General features: G+C 37.1%; 1 protein-coding gene across 8 annotated transcripts in view; it reads right to left on the minus strand.

Annotated features, from left to right (window-relative positions):
• Window positions 1–26,700, minus strand: part of rudimentary (carbamoyl-phosphate synthetase 2, aspartate transcarbamylase, and dihydroorotase rudimentary) — a 186,132-nt gene that overhangs the window by 31,067 nt on the left and 128,365 nt on the right. For 4 of the 8 annotated variants that reach the window (XM_067104206.1, XM_067104203.1, XM_067104202.1 and 1 more), the window contains exons 29-34: window positions 13,813–13,833; window positions 12,782–12,934; window positions 2,005–2,122; window positions 1,575–1,705; window positions 786–950; window positions 227–388 (exon numbers count right to left, since the gene is read on the minus strand). In XM_067104206.1, the coding sequence (XP_066960307.1) occupies window positions 227–388; window positions 786–950; window positions 1,575–1,705; window positions 2,005–2,122; window positions 12,782–12,934; window positions 13,813–13,833 (750 nt within the window). The remainder of the gene's footprint in view (window positions 1–226; window positions 389–785; window positions 951–1,574; window positions 1,706–2,004; window positions 2,123–12,781; window positions 12,935–13,812; window positions 13,834–26,700) is intronic. The other 4 variants (XM_067104207.1, XM_067104205.1, XM_067104204.1 and 1 more) reach the window with 1 other exon arrangement.

A 26,700-nucleotide genomic window follows, 5' to 3' on the forward strand; every position in this document is an offset into this window, starting at 1 on the left:
GCTTCCATTTCTTTTCCATGAAAAAAAATTAAGGTGACATAACATGACAAAAAATGTATTCACACAAGAAAAGAACAGATTGTATCAGAGTGGTCCTATACAGTATTATGTCTTTGGTCAACAAAATTACATACAGACAAATTACTGTACTTAATTAGGCTTTGGTTACATGAAGGAAGAGAACCTCTTCCTTGTGAGTCATATGACAAACATGAAAGGTACTTACTTTAGCCTTGGCTGCGCGAATTAGAAGAATCTCTTCCTTACGAGCAATGTGGCAAACATGGAGAGGTCTTCCTGCAAGCTGAGCCATCATGAGTGCAGCTGCTGTAGTACGGCCCTCAGCATGTACGCACACAGGTAAGTGGCTAGGCCATGACTCCAAGTGCTATATCAAAAGCAGTAAGCAATTTTTCAGTTTGCACACTTTCCCAGAACTACTTTCATAATATAATTAGAAAATCTATCTAATAACTAATATGATCATCCTCATATTTTCAGTTAAAAAGCTGACCAGTTAAATATGAGACAAAATCCTTTTCTCAATTGAAGTAAAATACACATAAAGGTACCTTAATAAATACTACAACTTCCACCAGTATCCTGTAACATACCAATTATTGTAAGAATCTAAGTGATCTGCTCACAGTTTTATAGATTTGCTAATATTTGTATGTAAAACAGAAATATTAAAGGTCATTATTTATTAACTTCCTCATATAAAAAAAATATGCCTTTAAATCAAGACAATATAACCACACCTTTCAATTTCAGAACTTCTTTACCTTCAACCAGGTGGTTGTATCATCCAGACGCAAGGTTGTAAATGTCTCATTCAAGTACATCTTCAGTGCAGCGACTCTTGGAGCTAGCTGAGCTAAGGAGCTGTAGTTATCACAAGATGCTCCAACGAAGACAGCATAATCACAGCGTGCTCCCCGACTTGCAAGCTAAAGAAAAATTTATGAAATTTCTTAATGCACTATAAAAAAAAACCAGTATTAAAGAAGTTTGAATCTCTTACTCTAAACAAGAGTTGCTTAATAATAACTAACAATGTTATGAACACACGTTAACAAAAGGGTCTAATAGGGTTTATGGCTTGTTCTCTGGCAGATGTTCAATTATCGGCAATTCAAAATGCATAATACTAATTATAACCATGAAAAGACAACTATATGGTAAATCTGCTGAAAAATCGTAACTTCCAAGAACCTTAAAGAAACAAACAAAAGCTACTCTTCTTTTATGAGATACTGTCAACAATATATTGTATTCTAGAGTAATGTAGATATCTAAGATATTCTTATGCAACAACAACAATAATAATAGCAACCTCCTAACTTTTTGTTTCCATTTGGGATTTATATTATTCATGAGCTTGATTTTAAAACAAACAAGTTTTTAAAGACTTATGTAGGTTAACCGAAAAGGCTTTAAGGTTAAAGATTCAAACTGTCCACATTGGTTTAAGGCAACAATCTGAGGTGTGCTGACAAGCTTAAAAAATTTAACCATTTCAACCCGAGGAAACTTAAGGTCCTAAAACAGAAAACACCAAGCCCGCACAGTACCTCCTTTGTGTATGTTAAAGCGGGAAGGTCAGTTACAGGAGGTTGGGTGTTGGGCATCGCACAAATCAAAGTTACACCTCCAGCAAGCGCCGCTGCCGTACACGATGCCCAGTCCTCTTTATGCGTCGCACCTGGAAAATATTGTTTTAAATATGAATTTTTTTTCTTGTACTGCAAATGGCAATGGACCTTTTGCATTTTAGGAGTTAAAACAAGCGCTGCACATATTTTAATTCCACCTCCTTGAATTAGAGTAATGGTTAATTATTGTCATATGACGATCACCAGATGAATTATCCGAAGGACATCCCATAAAACATAGCACAGATCAATGACGTATATGAAAAAAAGAGGTTGCGGAATATATAAATATATACTGTTTTTAAGAACACAATATATAAAAGTCACAATATGTGTTTAGTATTCTCACCAGGCTCTCTCACATGAACATGTACATCAATGAGACCAGGAAGCTTCACGATTCTTCGCGATGTCACACAGTCCACATGAGTTTTCAAATCAGGAGCACCTCCAATCAGACGCAGAGCCTGAGAATACAATGCTACGTGATTAATAATAATTATAGTGGCAAGAATCACATACAGCAGGTGATTTCTGTCAAAATAACATTGCCTTTTTTTAAATGTAGCGCAGAGAAGTTAATAGAAAAAAATTTCCACAGGAATGGTAAAACACACAAATGGATAACACCACAAGTTATAAAACCAACACAATAAATATTCGATTTACTTCAAGATGAATACTCTTGGAAGAGTGGCACACTGAGCAGACAATTAGTAAAATATGTCTCCATGCATGAATCATATTAGAGCAAAACCATATTTCAAACTATTATAGCAGATGAAACTCGACAAAATTCTCATTAGTTTGCAAACCACTGATTAAATAGTTTAGTGAATATGCGTATACGGAATAAATGTTATAAATAAAGAAACAAAAATATCACATGTATTATTCCTAAACGATTTTGACATCAGGTACAAAATAAGGTTTAACTTGTTTTACATTTAGTAGAGTAAACAACACCTACAACAAACAGAAACAGATGTCTTAGTAACACCAGACTATGCCTGTCTATAATGCAAAATTAAAATGCCTGTAAAATGCTACGAGATGTTCAGGAAACCAAACAGCAAAAACACGCTATCCATACATCTCAACTTACGTCAAAAGATGCACTAACAAAATTCTTAATGTCTTCTACACCAACAAAGCTTCTTTGCCTCTTTAATATTGCCTTTTTCTGCTCATCCAATCGCTCTTCCTCTTGATCCTCGTGTTCTCTTAAATCGAAAACCTCTTCCCCATTCTCATTCCTGACAACGGAGATCTCCCTGCTATTCAGTGGGTTCCTAACTATTGATGAGTTCCTAGACACAGAAGGATTCTTGATCACAGACGGGCTTCTGGTTATAGAAGGGCTCCTATTGATCCCACGTACATCTTTCAAACTCACCTCTGGGGCGTCCGAATGAACCTTTATCAAACAGGTCGCAGAAGAATCACCGAGTTCCTGTCTGCCCACAGTTCGATCCTTCTCCATGTTGGATTTGATACCTCCACGGAGGTTCCTGGTTCCTTGCACGGCTCCTGGGGCAGAACTTTCTCTGATACGTCCCTGGGACTCCAAATGGTGGAGGCTCTTTGTCATGGTTATTGAATTAGTATGTGTGGTCAGAACTGTTTGGGTCTGATTACGGGAAGCTTTAAGCAACGGAGGAGGTTCTGACAGAGGTTTGCCTATGACTCGATTCATACTTTGCGTCCCCTCACGAGGAGGCAAGGGGGGTTTTGCCTCTTTTTCTCTTACAGCAGAGCGAGTAGACCGTCTCCTATTGGTCCGTGAATCTGTGGCTAATTTCATATCGTCAGGACAGTTAGGCAGTTCGCTCATTTTGTCAATGATTTTCCCTGATGATTACATATATAACTAGTGAATGGTAAACTCTCTTCGTTGATCTATAAGATGATCTTTCTCTTAATGCTTTTATTAGATATAATTTATTAAGATCTTTCTCTTAATGCTTTTATTAGATATAATTTATTAAAATAAGTTCATATGGTTCACTGCTAAGTCCTTCCAATGCTGCTGGCCTGGCTGTGTCGAATTTGAAGCTTATGCTGAAGACAACCAAGATTAAACTAATTTCAAAACTTTCAATTTAAGTATTCATTTAACATCCTTTTGTAAGTCAAAGTTTAATTGGAGATTCGATTAAATGTTCACAAGCAGGTATGACTTTAATTCAGAACCATCCACTGTTCCAAGTTGTTTTAAAGGGTGATATAAATAAGCACAAGAAAATGTTAATTTTTTTTCTTGAAGTTTCCCTAGAAGTACCAGAGGAAACAAAATAGTTTAACGGCTCAGAGAATTGTTGATAAAATGAAAACAAGAGTAAATTCCATGCTATGTGAACACATATCTTTAAATTCCAGTGTGAATATATTTATCACGCGTAGGTATAAAAAAAATGTTAAAATCTCCGCTTTTCAACCATTGCTATAATCAGCAAGAAAGGGTGGCATTCGCCTAAATGAACATGTTACAGACTCACAAAAAAGGGAAATTTTACCACATACAGAGACTAGGCAATCCACAGGTATAAAGCCCACACAGAAACAAACACACACACACACAATCTTTACATCCCTAAGACTAAACCGATTGTGAGAAGTCTTAAAAACCTTGTCCATACACAACGATATAACCCAAAAACGAAAATTACTGAAGACTACAAGGCAACAATGGATGGACTCAAGGTCATAAAAATCCGAGACAACGCACTCTAAACAAGCTATGAGAGAGAGAGAGAGAGAGAGAGAGAGAGAGAGAGAGAGAGAGAGAGAGAGAGAGAGAGAGAGAGAGAGAGAGAGAGAGAGAGAGGCTCGCCAAAGTGCACTCCCTGAATTTTGTGTAGATAATGTCATGGTTTGAGCAGTTTGTGTTTTCTGGACGACGGACTACTGTATTTACTTTTAATTATTAATCGAATAACATGAATAGAAACTGCTCTCTCTCTCTCTCTCTCTCTCTCTCTGTATATATATATATATATATGGGAGTATATATATATATATATATATATATATATATATATATATATATATATATATATATATATATATATATATATATATATTATATATATTATATATATATACATATGCATATGTTTCTGTAGTGTACTAATAAAACATTTGATATTGATATCTTGCCTGTTATTACAAAATACTGATGTTCTTTTTTGGTAATGATAGGTCTTTTCGTCATTGCAATAAAATGTTTTATCGCAGTTTTTACAAAGAATTCAAATATAGCTACTGCACTTCCCTTTTCACAAGTATTGCTGGGATGAGGTTGTTAGCCCTACATCCTGTCAGCGTATGTTTAAAGGTTCGTGTGTCGACTGCATCTGGTATTTCTCGGTGGTTGACCATTCAAGAGTGTGTGTGTGTGTGTGTGTGTGTGCGTGTGAACAGTTCTCATCAATTGACACGGGACTTTTTTTTATACTCTCAAATACTAAGCCTCAAATATCCCGTAATATCGAAATCACTTTACCTTCGGAATAACTCCCACCTAAAGAGACTTACATATGAGTCTATCTGGCCCAGCCAGGACTCGAACCTATGCCTTTCGGGTTTTCTTACATCCATATGGAAAATAAGTGAAGTAATTTACTAAGTTTTAGTTTTCAGATATGTCCAAAATAAAGTATACAGGTCCTAAATTCCTCATCAGTCTGTATGATAAACGAAAACGTCCCTGATAAGGACCAAATGAGTCTGGCGGATAAAGACATGTCGAGTAGGTGCTGAATGTACCGGTATTTTTACGCGATAAGGGGTGATATCACCGCATTCTGATGCTTAGATAATACACTGAATTACATTGTGCTTGATAAAAAAAACTCCTAATTCTCTATGAAATTATATTTTCATATAGATTGAAATAATGAACTAATTATTCACTTTGCTTGGTTGCAGTGACATTAGCTAATGAATATTGAATGTTTATTCATAGTAACACCTAAGTGAAAATAGTTCCACAGAATACCCAAATTGCTTCCGATTCTTCCATCGAGAAAATACATGCCCTTGCACTTGTACGTTGTAAAACGGCCGCTGATAATACGTCACTTCTTCATCCACGTAATTTCTTCATCCTACCTTACCGTGAGGATTACAGTCTGCGTCACTACAGGACCATTAATTATTCAACTGCAACTGAACGGCAATTTTCTTCGTTAGATTTCTCTTCACACAAGAGAAAAGAATCACACTGACAGCTGCCATAACATAGTTATTCATTTCGTAATTTATCCGTGAAAACTACCACTCTACATATAACAGTACGATGACTTATTAGTAAAAATATTCCATCAGAAAAGTAACGTGCAAGAAATCACAAACTCAGTTTCAAACAAGAAGCCTTCTCTTAAACGTTTTGATAACAAAGACAAATAAATCAACCTCAACTCTTATTCCACGTGTACGGCTGACCTTTAACACTGCAAAATCTATGGGAATATCCTCAAACTTAATCAAACCGCACTTTTGCATTATATACATACTTTATATATGTATATATATATATATACATACATATATATATATATATATATATATATATATATATATATATACACGTATATATATTTATATATATCATATACATGCATATATACTTATATAAGTGTGCGTGTGTGTATGTGTGGGTGTGTTTGCGTGTAGAAAACCACCAGTGTGTATTCATACATCACAATCACAGGAGCATGCAAAGGACGACAAATCAATGAAAGACAGAGAATTATGACCCTGACTATTTTCTTTTAAATTTATAATAATTTTTTTCCATTTATTTAGGTACTTTTGTCTATAATACCATTACCACAAAAGCTCACAAAAGAAAATGTTATGCATAGCTGTGGTAATATATATATATATATATATATATATATATATATATATATATATATATATAATGCTAAAGTGCGGTTTTGTTAAGTTTGAGGATATTCCCTTAGATTTTGCAGTGTTCAAGGTCAGTAATACATGTGAAATGAGTCGAGGTTGATTTATTTTTCTGTGTGTGTATATATATATATATATATATATATATATATATATATATATATATATATATATATACATATATATATATATATATATATATATATTATACATATATATATATATATATATATATATATATATATATATTATACATATATATATATACTGTATATATATATACACTGTATACAATATATCTATATATATATACACCCACATGTATTTGTTTTTCTAATTCAGAAGCACTTCGAGCGAGTTCCCATTTTTCCATTCACAATACATTTTAAACTCCATATAAACAACACATCTGATACATATTACTTGCTACTATTTTTCAGATTACAGCTTTGTCTTTGGAAACTTTTCACTCTTGTAACGTTCAATTTCCATCAAATGATTAGTCATAAAAATACAAAGATCCAAGGTCTCCTTCTTTACAAAATTTACTTTATCATCTCGGTTTTATAGATAAGATTATCACAGCTATTGCATAATCTGTCATTAAGACAGTCGTCTGACGTCACAATCTAACTTATGTAAAACTGCAAACAGACGAACGAACACACGCAGTGCAAGGACTGTGGTTTTGAGCAGTTATCCCTGCAGCGATGGAGTTCTCCCAGAGTTTCAAATATTCTCCTAAAGATTCCTGTGCCATTCTCTCTCTCTCTCTCTCTCTCTCTCTCTCTCTCTCTCTCTCTCTCTCTCTCTCTCTCTCTCTCCCTTTTCCATGCCAAGTCATTAAATACGACATAAGTTTTCAGACGGAAATGTCATGCATGAATTCAGAGGAAGCTTGTAGTTAAAACTTTTACGGCAAAGTGATGTTGAGGATAATTTTTTTTTCTTGAGGCCTGTCTTTGCCCCTTCCAAAGGCAACTAACGAAAAAATACTTTACATAGAACTCCCTCACCTGATAATATATCACTAGTACATAAAGGTAGGATATGACAAGACAAATTCTGCCTTTATCAAACAGCTACCGATTTCACATAAAAAATCTAAGACTTTTCCATTCACAAACTCACACATTTGAATTAGCAGAGCACCCTTATCTTTTCAGTATTTATTGACTGATTTTTGTAGATTCATTTCATATCTTATTAATGAGAGAAAGAAGTTTCTTATGAGTACATTAATAGTTACTATGGAATCGAGGTCGAATATAGACGAGTTTCAGGACTATTAGATGAAGTTTTCCGAAACATTAGAATAGTAAGAACAACGAGGCTTATTCATCATATGAGAGAGAGAGAGAGAGAGAGAGAGAGAGAGAGAGAGAGAGAGAGAGAGAGAGAGAGAGAGAGAGAGAGAGAGAGAGAGATTAGATTTAAAAATAGAATGAAGTAAGAAACTGTCCACTGCAGCTTTAATTTCCAATCTTATCTGAAGCAGATTATCTTTTCCTTAATTCCACGAGATCATCCATGTGCTTGTCTAAGGCTCTCGTATGCCAAAACGACAATTTCCATTAATTATAACGATAATACAAAAAAAAAAAAAATATATGTACCCCTGTATCTTATCTACATTTAGATCATATCATTAATTTTCTTACTGTTTTTCTGGAGTTATACTGGTAAGCAATTAGTGAGAGCTTAAAAAATGTTCATAGTTCCTATTTTAACAATAAGCAACAACAACAACAGCAATAATAATAACAGTAATAATAATAATAACCATCATCATCATCGATATATCAGGAGTGAAAATAAATTTTCATTCCCTATTACTGCGAAGGATGATGCATCTTCGTATGAATACTTTACAATCAAGTTAAGACACCACACTTCAATATCCCTAGACAGGAACATCATCCTTGCACAGGGTAAAAAAAAAAAAAAAAGTGCTTATCCCTGAAGAATATTCTACAGTAGCAAAGTAGACGTTAGATAAATGGATTTAAAGAACAATATTGCAAACCATTTTGTACGAGCACTTCACTTATGTGCAGCAACAGATAACTGGAAATAATATTGTTAAACGCATGCTGTTTACTACCTTGACTGCCTTTATCTAACTCAACAGATATGAGAGAGAGAGAGAGAGAGAGAGAGAGAGAGAGAGAGAGAGAGAGAGAGAGAGAGAGAGAGAGAGAGATGCTGCTTATCTCGGTAACTCACCACAAAGCTATATCACTTGAGGTGGAAAACAAGAAAATTATTATTAGGCATAAAAAGGAAATGAATAAAGATTTTTCCATCGTCTCAAACACCAAGTCAATACAGGAGTGTAGACCTATTTTCCATGCTTACCAATTGGTCCTTAGCCACGTAAAATAAGTCTAATCCTTCGGGCCAGCCCTAGGAGGGCTGTTAATCAGCTCAGTGGTCTGGTTAAACTAAGGTATACTTTTCTAAGAGAAAACGAAAATGATAATCACGTAAAATAACCCTGAATAATTATGATATGCCATAATATTTTGGAAAACTCATGTTCAAGCTAAATAACATTTTATATGGCGTTTTGATAATCCTGACCCCGTATGAATTTTTGACCACCATAGCTGCAGTTCTTAAAGTCTGAAGGGGAAACTACACAAAAAATTGGACATGGGCGGTTTAATATTGCAATGATTTGCTTGCAGAAACAATGCCTTCAAAGCAGCAACAAGACTTGAATTAACAAAAAATTATGCTCTTTCACTATTAATTATTAAGGGCATAACAAGAATTTCTACCTTATCACCACTGATTTTTTGCATAAAAAGTTCTGCGTTTTCAACAGTGATTTTTAACGGAACAAGCAATTCTGACTTCTCAACACTGAAAAGTCAGACTAACAATCGAATAACAAGAAATTCTGCTCTTCACCAGTGATTTCCAACGGAATAACATGAAATTCTCTTTTTACCACTGATTTTTAACGGAATTACAAGAAATTCTGCCTTTTCACCACTGTATTTTAACGAAATAAAAAGAAATTCTGATAACAGCATGGACTATTAACGGAGTAACATGAAATTCTGCTTTATCCCCACTGAAATTCTGCCTCTTCACCTATGATTTTTAACGAAATATCAAGACATTCTGCTTTTTCACCACAGAATTTTAACGGCAATTTTTACATAATACCAAATCGAAGTTACCAAACATACCCAACCCATTTTCGTTGCAAATAAAAGGAACAACCATGTCCACAACGTTTCAAATTCAAATACACCTATAAAATCATCTCAAGTTGCTAGTCTCTCAACAGGAGAAAGTAAATATCACTTCTGGTGTAAGTCAGACATACAAAATATAACAGCACTGCCTCCAAACAAGATACACCAACCAACACTACACTAACCACAGTTACCAAACATGCCTGACCCACATTCGTTCTTGGCAAATGGTAGGCTGCTATTACTCTAATAAATTCTAATCGATGGGCGCCGTGTCCAAAATACGCAGCAAGAAATGATCCTATGCTACGACAGAACATGACATATGGCCAGTAGTATGCTATCCTGTATTTTGTCAAAGGTTATCTACGAATGGGCGATTACGATTTATGAAATTTAGGCTGTCAAGCCAAGCACCAATTGGACCACTTTCGGCTATTCAAGGCTTACACGAACGTGGAGACAAGTGTTCATTATGTATGTATATATATATATATATATATATATATATATATATATATATATATGTGTGTGTGTGTGTGTGTGTGTGTGTGTGTGTGTGAGTGCGCGCGCCCGCGCGCGCTTATGAAGTATTTTCAGAGCAATGCCAACAAGCCTCAGTACCACCATCACTAATACCTTAATTATTTGAAGCAAAAGATATAATTAAAAATAACCGAAAACCTAGAAGATGAGTCCGCAAAAATTTCAAGGTTAAGAGTTTGTTCACGATACAAAGCTACTGATCAAAGACATGACAAGAAACAAGTGTGGTTTTTTGGCTGAGGCTCAGGAGAGTGCATTTATTATTATAGAAACGCATAAAAAGCTAATGGTTAATTTCAAGTTATTATAATAATAATGGTAAGACGACGCCTAGTAATTAATTCATACATGAATGTACTACAATACAAGGTGTGTGTAGTTCAAATTTTACAACAACGTATTTAGAGCACCGCTCTAAAGTTAAGTTGAGGGCCAATTTTGGCCTCCTTAGGTCGTTGAATAATGAACTGTGGAATGGAATTTAGAATTTTGGCCAAAGGCCAAGCGTTGGGACCTATGAAAGAGAAATTGAGAGTAGAAAGGTTTGAATGTGTGACAGGAGGAAAACCTCGCAGTTGCACTATGAAACAATTGTTAGGAGAGGGTGGAAAGTAAGATGGAGAAAAGAGAATACGAACGGAGGTACAGAAAAAGAAATGCAATCGTTTGCAGCAAGGGGCCGAAGGGACGCTGCAAATGACCTTAAGTAATGCCTGCAGTGCACCGTACAGTATGAGGTACATTCACGGCACTAGCCCCCCAAACGGGAAATAATGAACTGTGAAATTCAAGGATTCCAGAGAGGAAATGAAGTTACGCCCGTCGAAACTTCTAAAAGCTCCCAGAGACTGCCAGGGCTCGACTACTAAGACTTGATGTCCATAGAATTCAATATAACCTTTCACTGAGGCTTAGGGAAGGATTAGGTGGCACTATTTCCGTTTGTCTGGTTCTTTCAATGACATTCATGATAAGCGATTCAGAGAATTGAGGGTTATTCTACAGGAGTCACAAAAATAGTAACAAGAAACAGCTCCTTCGATCATAAGCGCATGAGGTATCTGAGCGCGATCTTTAAATCAAAATTTCTAAACAACTTTTTAACAATAAACAATAAATTTCTGACACACTTCACCGAGATTAACCATCAGTCATCACCTGTGCTAACAAACAAATAGAAAAAAATCCCATCACAAAGCTGGAGAAAAACAACTTATTAGCGTCAGTGATCACGTGATGCGGGGATGAAAACAATTTTATCAGAAAGCTAAGACGTTAGATTAACCAAGTAGGTAGCGCACACTGCTCATGTAAGAGCATATACGAAAGCTGGTTAATACATTTGAAAATATCGTGTATACACTAAGGAAGCAGGATTTTGAGAAATTAAGACAAGATGACAAGCATAATCGGGTATGAATAAGTGGTTTAGATAAGGTACTGAGAATAAAGTATTTGTTATGAAACTGTTCACGTGGCGTTCCCGGGCCTACAAGCAACTCAGGACAGAACTTATGGAGCTGTAATACAGAGGAAGCTGGGAATGTACGATTTAGTAGGCATTAAAAACTTTACAGTATTATGCGAGTAAAGTTTCACAATATGTCAATGGGATAAAGACTGCTTTGGTGTAAAAGTGAGTTTGAGTTTGGGTTAATGTCATGACATAAATCAAGGAAAGCCCCGTAGGGAAGTCGTGCTATTAGTACACCTCTTGCGGTGCACTGTAGGCATTACTTAAGGTTCTTTGCAGCGTCCCTTTGGCCCCTAGCTGCAACCCCTTTCATTCCTTTTACTCAACCTCCGTCCACATTCATTCAATCTTTTTTTTCCACCCTCGCCTATCAACTGTTTCATAGTGCAACTGCGAGGTTTTCCTCCTGTTACACCTTCCAAACCTTTTGCTGTCAATTTCCCTTTCAGCGTTGACTGACCTCATAGGTACCATTGCTTGGCCTTTGGCTTAAAGTCTATCTTCCTAGATCAGAGAAAGGTACCTGTACCCAGCCAACAAAACAGCCATGGGAGCCAGTTTTTTCCTGCTGATGATCTAAATCATAATTATGCACATGATAGGTAGGTCTAATGTGGCGGATCACTGACTGGGAGCAGCGGAGTTTGGGACTAGCAACCGCTTATCAAAGAGGCTGGTTTAGAACCACAAAGTTACTCCGACACCACTCAAAATGGAAAAGGGGTATGGTGTGTGTGTGTGTGTGTGTGTATAATATATGTATATGTATATGTATATATATATATATATATATATATATATATATATATATATAAATCAGAACTTACCTCTTATGTTTTCAACACATACATTCTTAACTATATTCTTCACGTGATAAAAGAAGTCCAACCTGAGGCAAAACAGAGGATAATACTGACACTTAAAAGTTACAGACTGATGGGCATTTAAGTGTAACTACTGTTTCCAGAGGAATTACTCACCTCAACGAGGAGTTTGGCGCATTTCACATCCGTCACCAGAGGAACTGAGAAGTCGACAGCCATGCGCCTAGTGCGATACCCGTGCGTCATGAAGGATGACACTCGCCTTGATCCTCCACCTCTCATGGGTAGGTTAATCACCAAGTCAAATTCCTGTAAAGTTTAAAAAAGAATTCCCTTCAAAAATAACTTTCCCAATTTTTAGCCAAACATAAAACTAATATATGGATATTACAGATCATTACAGAAAACCAAAATTTCATACAATTTCTCAATGAAAAAGGAATGCAGTGTTAAAAGAAAAAACCTGTACAAAATTATACTATGTAAGGACTAAATTTCTAGTTGCATATAAAACCACATTTGAAGGAAAACCACATTCTAACTGAATCATCATCATCAATAATAATAATAATAATAATAATAATAATAATAATAATAATAATAATAATAATATCACTATTAATTAGTTAATTTAATTAACATTAACATTAACTCTAATAAGCTGGGCTTATGGCACCTTGAAAAAATTATCTTTATCTGCCATCAGTGAACTTCCTTCTGATTACCCAAGTTAAAATTTTTGGTACACTAGCTTGCTGATCTTGATACAAACAAAATGTGTACTGTATCATTCATGAAATTTCAAGTACAGGTAACAGAAAAATCCCTGGACAATCCAAGTTACTTAGTGTAACATTCCTATAACCAATGATACTGAGGTAAACTAATACTGCATTAATAATGAAAAAAATCTGGTGTCTACAACAAAGTTTCAAAATCAACTACGATGGAGAGGAGACTGAAAGGGTTTTAATTTAATCATTCTAACAGAACTTCACTGTAGGGGATAACAGAGGTATATGATAAAAGATGTCATTAAAATCTAGAGTACAATTAGTTACACTGAATTTGTAAAACGAATATGAAACTTGTTTCATACTCTGAGTAGTGTAAACAACACCTAACTGCTCACAAACAAGCTATATTTTGTACAGGGGCAGACTTTGCAAAATATGTACAGTATGTACCCTTATGCTGTAGATGAGTCCCTGATGATGCAGCATGAAAAAAAAAACTTTATTTTACAAATAATTCATGAGCATTGTAACAGTCAAAAGTATAACTCATATAGTATTACAGGAGCTAAGAACATTCTACGGCTTAGGATTTTACACTTAACTCATGATGGCAACACCAAGTCAACAATGGAAAGCCAGTAAGTAATCACAATCATAAATGATCACCTTGCCAAAAAAAATTTCTCTTAAAGAACGAAATTAAATTTATTCTGTTAAATGACTTTTTTTCTTTCACAGCATATTTTTATACTTTCGAAAAAAAATTTGGATGTAAAACATGAAACTTGTATTTTGTATCTCTCGCAATGTTAAATTAGTGCAAAACTTTCTATTCAAGTACAATGCCTTTTTATACATAGGATTTATTAATTTCAACAACAATGTTCTTCTGTAGCTAAAGGTTTTCTGAAAATTCACTGATTCATCCAAAAATCACATACCTACAAGAGGTCAACATGCACTTTTACGTGAAAATTATTTCCTGCAATTAAAAAGATGACTTGAGAGAATGAATAAGTCACCTTTCAGTTAATTTACATGAGCCAAGTATGACGTACCATACATGAGAAAAAATAGCGCACATTATTGAGTAATCAACAAAATTAAGAGAAAAAAGTGCTAAAATCACAAATCTGAAGAAAAACCATTTTACATGAAAAAAATAATTAGGCCAAATTTCAAAAGTGGTATATTAATAAATATTATGCAACAGAAAAGCCAAAGCTGGTATATTCAAGTTAAAGACGAGTTGCTATAAGTTATTCATAGGGTAACTGCACAGCATTAGCATAAACAAAATGCCATCCAAAAACAAGGGAAACTTTTTCCATTGAAAACATAAACAAAACTGTGAGGAGGTAGAGCAATATTTAAATAAAAAGAATTTGATATAAAGATAATATAAAGAAGCAATAAATGTGCTAATTCTTCAGCTAGAATGACAAAGCAGATATGTGGTGATACCCAAGAATTTGCAAGTGAACTTCAAACAAGAAATATGTATAATAACATGCTCACTTGCACAAACATAACAGTTTTGAATTGTGAAACTAGCCAGCACATTTGTCACACATGACCTGTGTACTAATACAAAATAAAAGAGAGCAAATTACTTGTGTTCAGCCATCTCTTCTCAATTAACATTTCCTGAATTACATAACCACTGCTTCAGTGCATCTATCAATGTTGATATTCTTTCTATATTATGAAATACTTCCAGATGGACTTCTTATTACTGAATCAATGTTACATAACCTATGTAACTTTCATCAGTACTACGAAATTACTCCTGTAGCCTAATGATAATATTCTAGTTCCTCATGGCTCATTAAATTTTTGCCAAATGCTTAAAAGCTTAAAAGCATATAACTTCAATTTCCTACAAAGTAAAAAATTATTTCCTTTGATAATCAAGTTTACACACAAAGCATTCCAGTGAAAGAAGCCAGACCTTTGGATTGCGTGGAAATTTCTTTCAGTGGTATAACTACCTGATGCCAGGAGGCATATGTCTAGTTACCAGTTCTTCACATCAATAACTGTTACCAAATCTCCATGATGGTAACGGTTACGTTGATCATGATTAATCTATGAAGATGGTTGAGAAGCCATCACTTATAAGATTTGTCCCATACAGTACTGACAGAGGGACTAAAGTGAGGATCTGAATGGCACCTGGATGTCGGTAAATTGCACTCTACCGGGAGAAGACTGAACTGCACCTACTATGGTTATATTATCAACCAACTCAGTGGAAAAAGATTACCCAAACTCTGGGTGTAATTAAATATGCGCTAACATTGATACTGGTTGATCTTGGAAGCTGTGGATAACCAAAACTCACTGAGATTGCCACTAGGATTAAAGAACTGAATACCCACCTGGAAGGCTACAGAGTGCCAAATAATCATTTACAAAAATTGCAATGATGACAAGCATCCTATAAATGATGAAGTGTGGGGACTGATTAATCCCATCTACCACAACAAGACTGATACACCAAAACATTAAGTTACTAACAAATTCAATTTAAAGAAATATTTAATATTGCCCTACTGTACTAATAATACACCAGGCCACTGGTATAATATTACTGATACTCCTAAAAGCCTCTGACAAAATATAGTAATCCCTTCTGTTGGGGCACATATGGTCTGTCCTATTTGCAATATGAAAGAGAAAGTAAACTGTAGCTATAAACAGATGTTGCGGGCAACTTGGTAACAACTGTAGTTGTTATCGCTGAAAGAATTAACACACATTCATATGGAAAAGACCTAAATACTTATGCTTACAAAGTTGTCAGAAAAGAACAGAATGTTACTATGCAAAGAAAAGAAAACACAAAACGGTTTTTTGGATCAGTCCTAGGGGCTTCACAAAGCTATAGAGAGCTGGCATGGACTCTGCCAAGAAGGTTCATGCCAAGATGGAATTAGTCATTGGTAATAATCTAGAAGGAAAGGACTCATATCACTTTGGAATCATTAGATTTAGTGTTATAATTTTCTCTAAGGACCAAAGACAGTTTTTCAGCAGGTGTAAGAGTCCTTGGATGACATTCCCTGCAGAATTCACCCTATCTGACCCCACTACAATAAGAGAGGCTGCTTCCCTTTCAAAAGCAAGTTAAGTCTCTGCACAACTTAGTGGAATATGTTGATGGCAATAACTACTGTATCTCAAAGAGGCCATCACCATGGTAAGCGTAGAACTCAAATGATTCTATAAGTGCTTCATAACATATACTCGTATAACAGTTTCTTACATTTCCCTGGCAGCTCAGGAAAATTCCCTCTTAAACTGAACTTGAAAATTTACAAAATTCGTGAAAGTATGCAACCGTTCCTAAAGGAAAGAAATATCCATGACAGGGCCGGAGGGGGGGTGGGGTTTGAGCAAAACCTTCACTGCAACCTGGGATTAGCAATGGCTTTGAATTTAAGATTTCCCTTGTGAAACAACTATATAGTAAAAATCTGTAGTCCCCAATTAACAGCAGGGATTCCGTTCCTGGCCGAGCACTGATAACCAAAAATTACCTATAATTATGGTAATAAATGGTGTTTACTGTGTCGTAAGCACCAATAAATCGCTTATCGGCGCCGTTAACCGCTTATCGGCGCCGTCAACCGCTTCTCGGCGCCAATAAACCACTTGCCGACGCCGAAAATCGCTTGCCGACGCCGATAAACCGCTTGCCGAAGCCGAAAATCGCTTGCCGACGTCTATAAACCCCTTGCCGACGGTGAAAATCGCTTGCCGACGCCGATACACCGCTTGCCGACAACCACGCGAAAATCGCATACCGTCGCCGAAAATCTAGTTAACTACGCGTTACCAACCGTTGTAAAACTGATACTCCATACTGCGAATAAGCAAGGACTGCCTGGTATACCTGTTATATATTATGGCACCATATCAGGTATAGGATTGTAACAGGGTAAGTGCTGCAAGAACATGCCTGATGGTAGACAGGAACTAGTTTCTGAGGCGTGTTGTACTGAACTTGATGGGAGAACGACCTATTTGCCGCGTGGGTCATTCACCGGCGTAAGAATACCAAACAACGCTACAGGCTGTAGCGTTGTTTAGCCGAATTTCGGCTAAACATAGCCATTTTTAATCCGAAAAAATCAGCCGAGACCCGTATGAGTGTTGGACTTAACCGACTGATGCTTAGTGAGCAATAACAATTGAACCATGTCCCTGCAGAGAGTAGTTCCATTAAAAGAAAAAATATACAACTCGGGAGAATTGCTTACTTACTTCTTCAGGCGTTGGTTGGGTTCTAGCCTAGATAGTGTTAACGTTGAAAGGAACTTTTTAAAAGAAGGATTAAGATGTCAAAAAGAACCATTCATTCGCAAAAATTTACTTGTAATCGAGAAGAATACAAGGCTTCCAAAATCAGTCTTGGTTATAGGGCCATAAAGAAACTGAGTTGAAAATGAATTCAGAGAAGGAAACAATCCTTCGAGATCGGTGAACAAAATTTTTGGTTCCTCTTATTGTGCAAATTCGGCAGAGGTTGACCGAAAATGTTAAAATTTTGAAAAGCATATTTCTGTTCTCCCTCTATGAGACTCCAAAAGGTTGTGAAAGATACCACCGCTCCCCTACTTGAATCTTTCAGCATCAGTGAAGATGAAATAACAAAAATTGAACTGCAGTAATCTAATGTAACTTTGATAAAATGGCAAGAAACGAAAGACCTATCAAATTTTGGGCTCAAGTCTACAGGCATAAAGATGCTTCTTAATACCTCTCCGTTTCAGGAACTCACTCCATTTGCTCTAACCATTCTTAGTCTGCCACATTCAAATGCTGAAGTCGAGAGAGTATTTAGCCAATTAAATTTAGTGAAAAACAAGTTGAGAAATAAGCTGAATACAAACACCGTAAACTCATTACTTCACATAAGCCATGGTCTTAAACGTATGTCAGAGACATGTTATTCATAAGAATTTCCAAGCGATGTTTTGGCATCTGTGACTGCAAGTCTAAAGTACGAAAAATCGAGGAACATTCAGGATAATGGGCTTTCAAACTCTTCAACCTCTGGAATGTTAAGATGATATTTTAAACCTAGTTTTTAGTAGTATACAATAGCTATTTTACCTCCATTTGCTAAAAACAATTTTTGTTAATACGTAATTTTAGTTGCATTTGACACAGTGAATTCAACATTTTTAATTGAATAATTACCCTCATTGAATATCCCTCAAGAATCGTAGCGATTATACTCCATGAAAAATATCAAAGGTAAGTATACATTATGCAAATAGACTTGATATATTTTAGTTATACTTAGCACTGGTGTACTGTATCCTTTAAACAAATAGCATAAACACACTGCATGTTCGTTTTCAAAAGTTAGTAATTTTTCTCCCCATTTGTTAAAATATCTAGCCAAATTCTAGCCATCTCTGGCAAGTATTCTAGCCGTGAGTAGGAAGACCCATCTGGCAACCCTGACTACAGCATCACTCACGTGTTTGATATTCTTTTGAGATCGGTTGTCTCGCTACTTGCTACGTTGTTTGTCTCCACAGCGTGTGAGTTTTTGTACTTCACTATGGCTCCCAAACGTCAGAATGCTGTGTCCGATGGAAGTGCCTCAAAGAGGAAGAGAATCGCAGTGCGGGTCAAATTGGATATCATTACCCGGTCTGAAAAAGGTGACTTTTTTTTTTTTTTTCTTCAGGATGTTTGGAACTGAGCATCCATTGCCATCAGGTCAGTTAATCGAATCTGGCTTTAAAAATTTGTAGGACCACCGTGCAGACCATAGTATGGGATGAGGCAATTGAAATTCCACATTTTTATAAGAGACATTACATATTAGGCTTTTAAAGAGCAGTTGCTCTTCGTTGGTGAGTCGGTAGAGCTGCAGACTGGCGACTCGCTGGGCCGGAGTTCGATTCCCCGGCCGGCTGATGAAGAGTTAGGGTTACATCCGTGGTGGTCGACTTTCTAGAATCTTTGGGTTTTCGTGTAAACAGGGAGAAGTCCCGCCTGGTTCCGAGCAGTTGTTTTCAATGGCTAGGAATCCAGTGGGATCTGAATTCTCACAAGCTCTCTCTTCCTCCTCCCAAGAGGAAAGAGATAGCCAGAGCAACCAGACAGTTTCTCAAGTCCAAACAAGCCTCTCGACGGGCCCAAGAAAGAGTTTTGGGCTCCCTTCAGTTCGCTTCAGTGACAGATCTGTTGCTGAAGATAAAACTGAAAGATATCAACAGTGTGTGGCGGAGTCGAGCAAATATCAGCCTCAGAGACAAGGTGTCTCTGAATCCTCCCCATCTTGAAAAGAGACTCTGGCCTTGGTCGACTGTCAAGAGCCTGTCCAAGTCAGTCCCCTGCAATTTTCCTCCTCTGGCGTTGGTTATCCACACAGACGCCTCCCTAAGCGGGTGGGGAGGATATTCTCAACACCAAGAAGTGCAGGGACTTGGTCCCCCATGTTCCGCCAGTTCCATATAAACGTTCTGGAGGCCATGGCGGTCTTCCTTACTTTGAAGAAGCTTCTTCCCCCAAGAAGATTCATATAAGGCTGGTTCTGGACAGCGCCACGATAGTCCACTGCATAAACAGGGAGGTTCAAAATCCAGCCGGATCATCCAGGTAATGATTGCACTTTTCTCCTTGGCGTGCAAGAACAAGTGGCACCTGTCTGCCACTCATCTTGCAGGGGTCCGGAATGTCGTGGCGGATTCTCTATCAGGACAACTCCTCAGTCGGAGTGGTCCCTAGACAGGGCCTCGGTCAATTGGATCTGCAACCAAGTTCCGGGCCTGGAGGTAGATTTGTTCGCAACCAAGCTCAACAACAAGCTTCCTCATTACGTAGCTCCCAACCTGGACCCTCAAGCTTTTTTCAAGGACGCAATGTCATTCGATTGGAACAGGTGGAAGAAGATTTATCTGTTCCCTCCAGTAAACTTGTTGTTAAAGGTCCTTCACAAACTCTGGACATTCAAGGGTCAAGTAGCTCTAGTGGCTCCCTACTGGCCAAAGAGCAGCTGGTTTCCACTTCTGCTGGAACTGAAACTTCGCCACATCCAAATCCCCAGTCCGAAACTAACACAAGTAGTACAAACTCAGACTGTGTCAGCGTCCTCAAAAATTCAAAATGCCCTGGCTTTGTGGACTTTATGAAATTTGCGGCTCAAAGGGATGCTAACGTTGATCCTGTCAATACCATGTTCTTGGAATCAGATAAGCGGGTCTCCACTCTTCGGCAGTACGACTCAGCAATTAAGAAGCTAGCACTCTTTTTGAAAGAATCTGAGGCTACAGTAATGACCATAAATTTGGCAATCCCCTTTTTTAGATCACTGTTTGAGAAGGGTTTAGCCTCTAGTACTGTTACTACAGTCAAGTCGGCTTTACGAAAAGTATTTTTGTATGGTTTCAAAATTGACCTCACAGATCCTTACTTTTCTTCCATCCCTAAGGCCTGTGCACGACTGAGACCAGTAATCCGTCCACATACGGTTTCCTGGTTTTTGAATGACGTGTTGAAGTTAGCCTCAGATATCGATAATCAGTCTTGTCCCTATCTTTCCTTATTGAGGAAAACGTTGTTCTTAGTTAGCCTAGCTTCGGGTGCTAGAATTTCAGAGCTGTCTGCACTCTCTAGGGAACCCAACCATGTCGACTTCCTTCCATCAGGGGAGGTTTTGCTGATTCCTCACCCTAAATTCCTAGCCAAAAATGAAGATCCGCAGAATAGGTGGTCGCCTTGGAAAATTCTCCCCCTTCCTCAAGACCTGTCCCTGTGTCCAGTTCATACATTGAGGGCTTATTTAGACAGGTCCTCTCACATCTCATCTGGGCCTCTCTTTATCAGGGAAGGGGGTAATATCTCTATGTCTGCTATTAGACAACAAATCCTTTACTTTATCAAGCAGGCTAATCCTGACTCAGTCCCAAGAGTTCATGATATTAGAGCTGTGGCCACCTCCATTAACTACTTCCATTACATGAATTTCACGGATCTTACCAAATACACTGGTTGGAAGTCACCCTTGGTTTTCAAACGTCACTATTTGAAATCCTTAGAAGCTCTTAAATTCTCAGCAGTCGCGCAGGAACGTTGTCCCTCCCTCTGGTACCCTTTCTGATTCCTAGTCATTTCTTCCTCCACTGCCTCAGTTATCCCCTTACAGTCATTTCAGTCAGGCGTGCCTTGACTTTCTCACCTGACCTGTGTTATCTGTATATTTGTCTAATTGACACATTTATGTTATAATGTTTTCAATTTTGTATAGTTATTTTGTTTAAGTATATTTTTTATATTGTCATGTTAATTTTAAGCTCCCATCAGTTTCATTTGTACATTATTTGTTATTATTACTAGTAATTAAAATTTTTTTTGGACCTCTGGTCTTCTGTTCCCCTTAAATTTTGTTATCTCTTGCAGTTTAAGAATGATATTTATTTCTCTGTTAATTTTTCACCGGCTGACACGGGACCCGATCCAGAAAAGGGATTTTGACAAAGGAAAAATCTATTTCTGGAGAGGGGGTGTCACCCGTGACCCACTCTGTCATGTGTCGTGTCGTTATTATTGCTAGCAATTCATGACCTTTGTCATGTCCCCATTTTGTTATCTCCAGTTTAAGTAAACATCATTCTGGTGGGGTGACAAATGCTTTCATGGAATGTCGGTCCCCCCATAGTAAACATCATTCTGGTGGGGTGTGTTTTGTGTGCTGTACTGTCCGCGAGTGGTGCATGGGTTTGTAACGGCACCTCTCTGTGGGACTTTTGACTTTGGGATCTCTATAGGATAAGGTTCCGTGTTTTTATAGTTCACCCTTTTCCATACACGACTCCATCTAATGGAGCTCGCTCTGGGGGTAGTAACTCCAGCATTTCATTTAGCTTTCTCTGGTATCTAGCAACGGAATTACCTAGAAATAAGTGCTGAATGGACTTTTTCAACTACATACTACTGTATTAGGTATAGCATGTAGCCTAATTTTTTATAACAAATGCCCGGCCTAAGTTAAGCTAATTCCAAATTGGAGGGGATGCCGAGTGTACTGTACAATGCTGTAGGGGGCAGTGGCATAGCCAGGTGGGGGGACCAGGGACCCCATGGCCCCCCAATTGACATTAAATAGTGGTATTAATTACAACAAAATTATAAGCTGTTTTTCAAGATTGACGATGTTTTTTCGGGGAAAAAATGGCCAGATTATTTTTTTCCGTCTGCGTGCATTCATTCAATACCCTAATCCATCAGTTTTTTAGTTTGAATAAATATGGCTGCTGTGAATTTCCTAGTTTATTATCCTTTTTTTTAATTCTTGGAGACACACTGAAAATCGACATTTACAACAAAGATTAAAGACGAAGACAGTAGAAGTTCCCCAAATGAGTGGGAAAAGGGGTGAGCTAAAAAAAAAAAATATATAATCTACATATATATACACGTATATTTGTGTGCATATATGTATGTATATAGTCACAAAAAATTTGTGCAATATTAAAAATCGTCCTGACTGTTTGGCCCCTTCCAATAAAAAAAATCCTGGCTATGCCACTGGTATGGGGTCAGGTTGTGGAAAAAAGAAAAGTTTTTTCATTCCGTGTTTTTTCAGAAAAAACTTTTTTGTGTGTTTTTTACGGTTTTCTTCCTTGCATCCAATTAATCCATTTTTGAAGACCTAACTTATAGTTACTATAGACTTATGGTGTTATTTAAGGTGTACACCTTCCTTCTAGATTAGAGGAATCATTGAAATGAGGATATTTTTTTTGCTATCTATTTTAATAAGATTTTTCTCTTTTTTTTATTTGTGTATATATATTGAGGCAGAACAATTTTCTTTTGATATTGGGATCAGGGGCGTCATTTAGGGGGGGCTTGGCAGGTCAACTGCCCCCCTCAAGACTCAACTTGCCCCCCCCAAGACCCAAGTTGCCCTCCTCCCAAAGCCTCAACTTGGCCCCCCTCACCCCCAAGCCCCAAGAAATAACAGCATGTTTTTTTAAATGTGCAATCATAAATATATAAAATTTCTCAGAAATATTGTTTCTTAATCTTTGTCTGTCTACTAGCTACTAGTGGTGATGAGATAAAACATATAGTAGTGGGAGTATATAATTTTTGCTGAAATACCTTGCTCATGTGGCTTCAAAAACACATAAAATAGCTCAAAATAAAAATAAAAAACTCAGCTGATTAGGCTCGCTTCACCGGCCAAACCGTCTTTGCCCCCCCCCCAAACAAAAATCTGAAATGATGCCCCTGATTGGGATATATAGCAACAAAAATACTCAAGCATGTATGGTTTTTTTTTATCAGTAACAAAGAAAAATTAAAAAAGATCTAGTAGTTACAAGTACAAGACAAAAACATAATTTCCTTCAAAATAATTTGAGTAATTTCCTTCAAAATAATGTGACCATTATTAATAAAAAAAATATATATAATTCTTTCATACAATGTACACAGAATATCAATAGGATTGTAAATATATAATTCTTTCATACAATGTACACAGAATATCAATAGGATTGTGATATCTTTCACCATATCATATAGACCTATCATCTCTTATAATGAGCGCAGTAACCTTTCACTCACTCTCCAAGCGCAACAACTGTCCACTGCCATGCTATGCACATTTACTTTGGTTCTGGAACAGAGCTTATTGATACGAGTATGATGCAAGTCTCAGATGAACATGTTTGATACTGAACACATGTTATATCATACAGTACATGTTTTTAAGGAACTGTTGCCAATCATAATACAGTTTTCATACCTCTGAGTCTGATACATGTATGATACAAGTTTCGGTTGAACATGTTTGATACTGAACACATATATGTCTTGCATCATAGAGGCAGTCCCCAGGGGTTCAGTTTTTACGCCATGTCGTAAACCGAAAATCGTCATAAACCAAAAAATTGTCAAAAGTTGTCAAAAATCATAAGAAAACCTTACTTTTAATGCTTTGGGTGTATTGAAAACAAAGTAAACTGCATTTTTATTGAGTTTTTCATAAAAAAATGCCTCAAATTTTTTTCTATTCTACCGTTTTGGAGCCATATTTCTTCCGTCGGATCGGTGTACAATGCGTCGTAACCCCGGAACATGCGTCGTAAACCAGGAAATGATTTCTGATGAATATATTTGAAAAGCATCGTAACCTCGGAACGTCATAAGCCGGACCCATCGTAAACCGGGGACTGCCTGTACTTAATTTTAAGGAACTTGCCAGTCATACAGTTTTCATACCTCTCTTCCTGTTCAAATGCATTGAAATTGAAATAACTGACCCCAGTACTTCATGGCTGCAAGATGTGATTGAAAAATAACAGTAAAACTTGGTTGATCATTGAAAATGTCAATATTCACTTGTGAAATACTGAAATTCTAGTGATATAAATGCAGTTATGTACCCAAACACTGATAATCTCAAGTGGGTGATGGTTGAGATACCATTGGTTTTCCTTATTTTCCTTAGTTTTTATTTTTCACACTCATGGATTTTTCTTTCCAGTGTTAAATTGCCTTGTTACTCAAGCTGTAGGCATAACACAAGCACGGTTAGCCATTTTTTGTAGTTTTGGAAGCAGCAGAATGTGAATAAACATAAAAAACCTGTTTTTAAAAAAAAAAAAAAAAAAACTTTTTTTGCGGTTGCAACCCTAGAATCAGGGTTACTGTAAGCCTGCAGCAGTGGGCATTTCAGAAGGAATAGGCCTTATAGCTTAACCAGATAGTTACATCATGGTCTTACAGTATGCAGATTTGGGAGACAGCATGTAGCCTAATTTTTTATAAATTTCCAGACTAGGTTAAGCTAATTCCAAATTGGAGGGAGTGCAGAGTATTGTAGGGGTCAGGGTTACTGTAAGTTTACAGTAGTGGGCACTTCAGAGGGAACAGGCCCTATAGCTAAGCAAATAGTTACGTCATGGTCTTTTGCACATGCAGTACAGTGCTGTACAGTATGCAGATTAGGGGACAGCATGCAGCCTAATTTTTTATAACAAATGCCCAGCCTAGGTTAAGCTAATGCTTTTCTTTCAGGTGAGACGAACACTGAAATCGGTCGTGCCCTTGGCTTCAGCAGGACGACAGTTCAGTCCATAGTGAAGGACAAGGAACGTATTTTACAACATGAGAAAGGTGCTGCCTAGATGAACGTTACTGTAATAAGCAAGCAACATAACCCCAATCTTGTGGAGATGGAGAGGTTATTGATGATGTGGCTCAAAGACCAGAACCAACATGTTCAGGTGAGCCTTGGTTTGATTCAGGAGAAGGCTAGGGAGTTGTATGAGGCAGTAGTGAAGAAGAAAGGGGAAGGCAGTAATAGTGAAGAATTTGCAGCCAGCCGAGGCTGGTTTAACCGTTTCAAGGGTCATGCAAATTTGCACAACCTTTACTTGCAGGGCTTGCCTGGTCGCACATACATATCCAAGGAGGAGAAGAGAGCACCAGGCCATAAAGTCAGTAAGGTGAGACTGGCTTTACTTTCTGGGAGTAATGCTAGTGGCGACTTCAATCTTAAGCCCTTGTTAGTCTCTGAAGAGATGCCAGCCCCAAAGCCCAAGGCCCTAAATGCTACGAGCTTGTCACTAGCTTTGGCCTACATAGAGCAAGGGCTGGCAATGATCAAGGATCAGGACCCTAATGTGGAAAGGTTCATGAAGGTTCAGAGTGTAATTCAGGATGCGCTAACCTTTTACAAGGAGACTGTAAGAGAGAAGCAGGTGAGAAGTATCCAGTCTCGGCTAGAGATGTATGGCTTCAAGAGAGAGTCTCCAACACCATCTGCCACTCCTAAGCTAGGTAAGGAATTTTTCACTTTTTTTGTTTACTACTCTATATAAAATGTTTTATAAATTGTAATCAATTTTATAAAACTATTACATAATGTAATCAGTACGACATTTATTTACTGTACTGTACAGTACATTGCGTAACCGAATAATTTTTATCATTGCAGAAGTGATGGTCAATCCCAATTCCACTGAACCTGTCGTAGTACCAGTATCACCACCAGCCTCTCCAGCTCTATCTGGTACAAATTCTCCACTTTTTCCCATTTGTTTTACTGCACATACGTAAATTGTTTTATACTGTACCGTACAATATTATATATTTACTGTACTGTTGTTTAACCTAATTTTTTTCATTATCATTCCAAGGATTGAGCCTCCTCCTTCCAAGTGATGACCCAGATTCCCTTGATGAATCCTTCGAAGGTTTCCAAGGTCCATCACCTGAACCCTCTCCAGCTTCAGGTCAGGAATTCTTCACTTTTTTGTATAAATTGTTTTATAAATTGTTAGAAATTTTTGAAAAAAG

The sequence above is a fragment of the Macrobrachium rosenbergii genome, chromosome 5, assembly GCF_040412425.1.
Source record: "Macrobrachium rosenbergii isolate ZJJX-2024 chromosome 5, ASM4041242v1, whole genome shotgun sequence".
NCBI classification, from domain to species: domain Eukaryota; kingdom Metazoa; phylum Arthropoda; class Malacostraca; order Decapoda; family Palaemonidae; genus Macrobrachium; species Macrobrachium rosenbergii.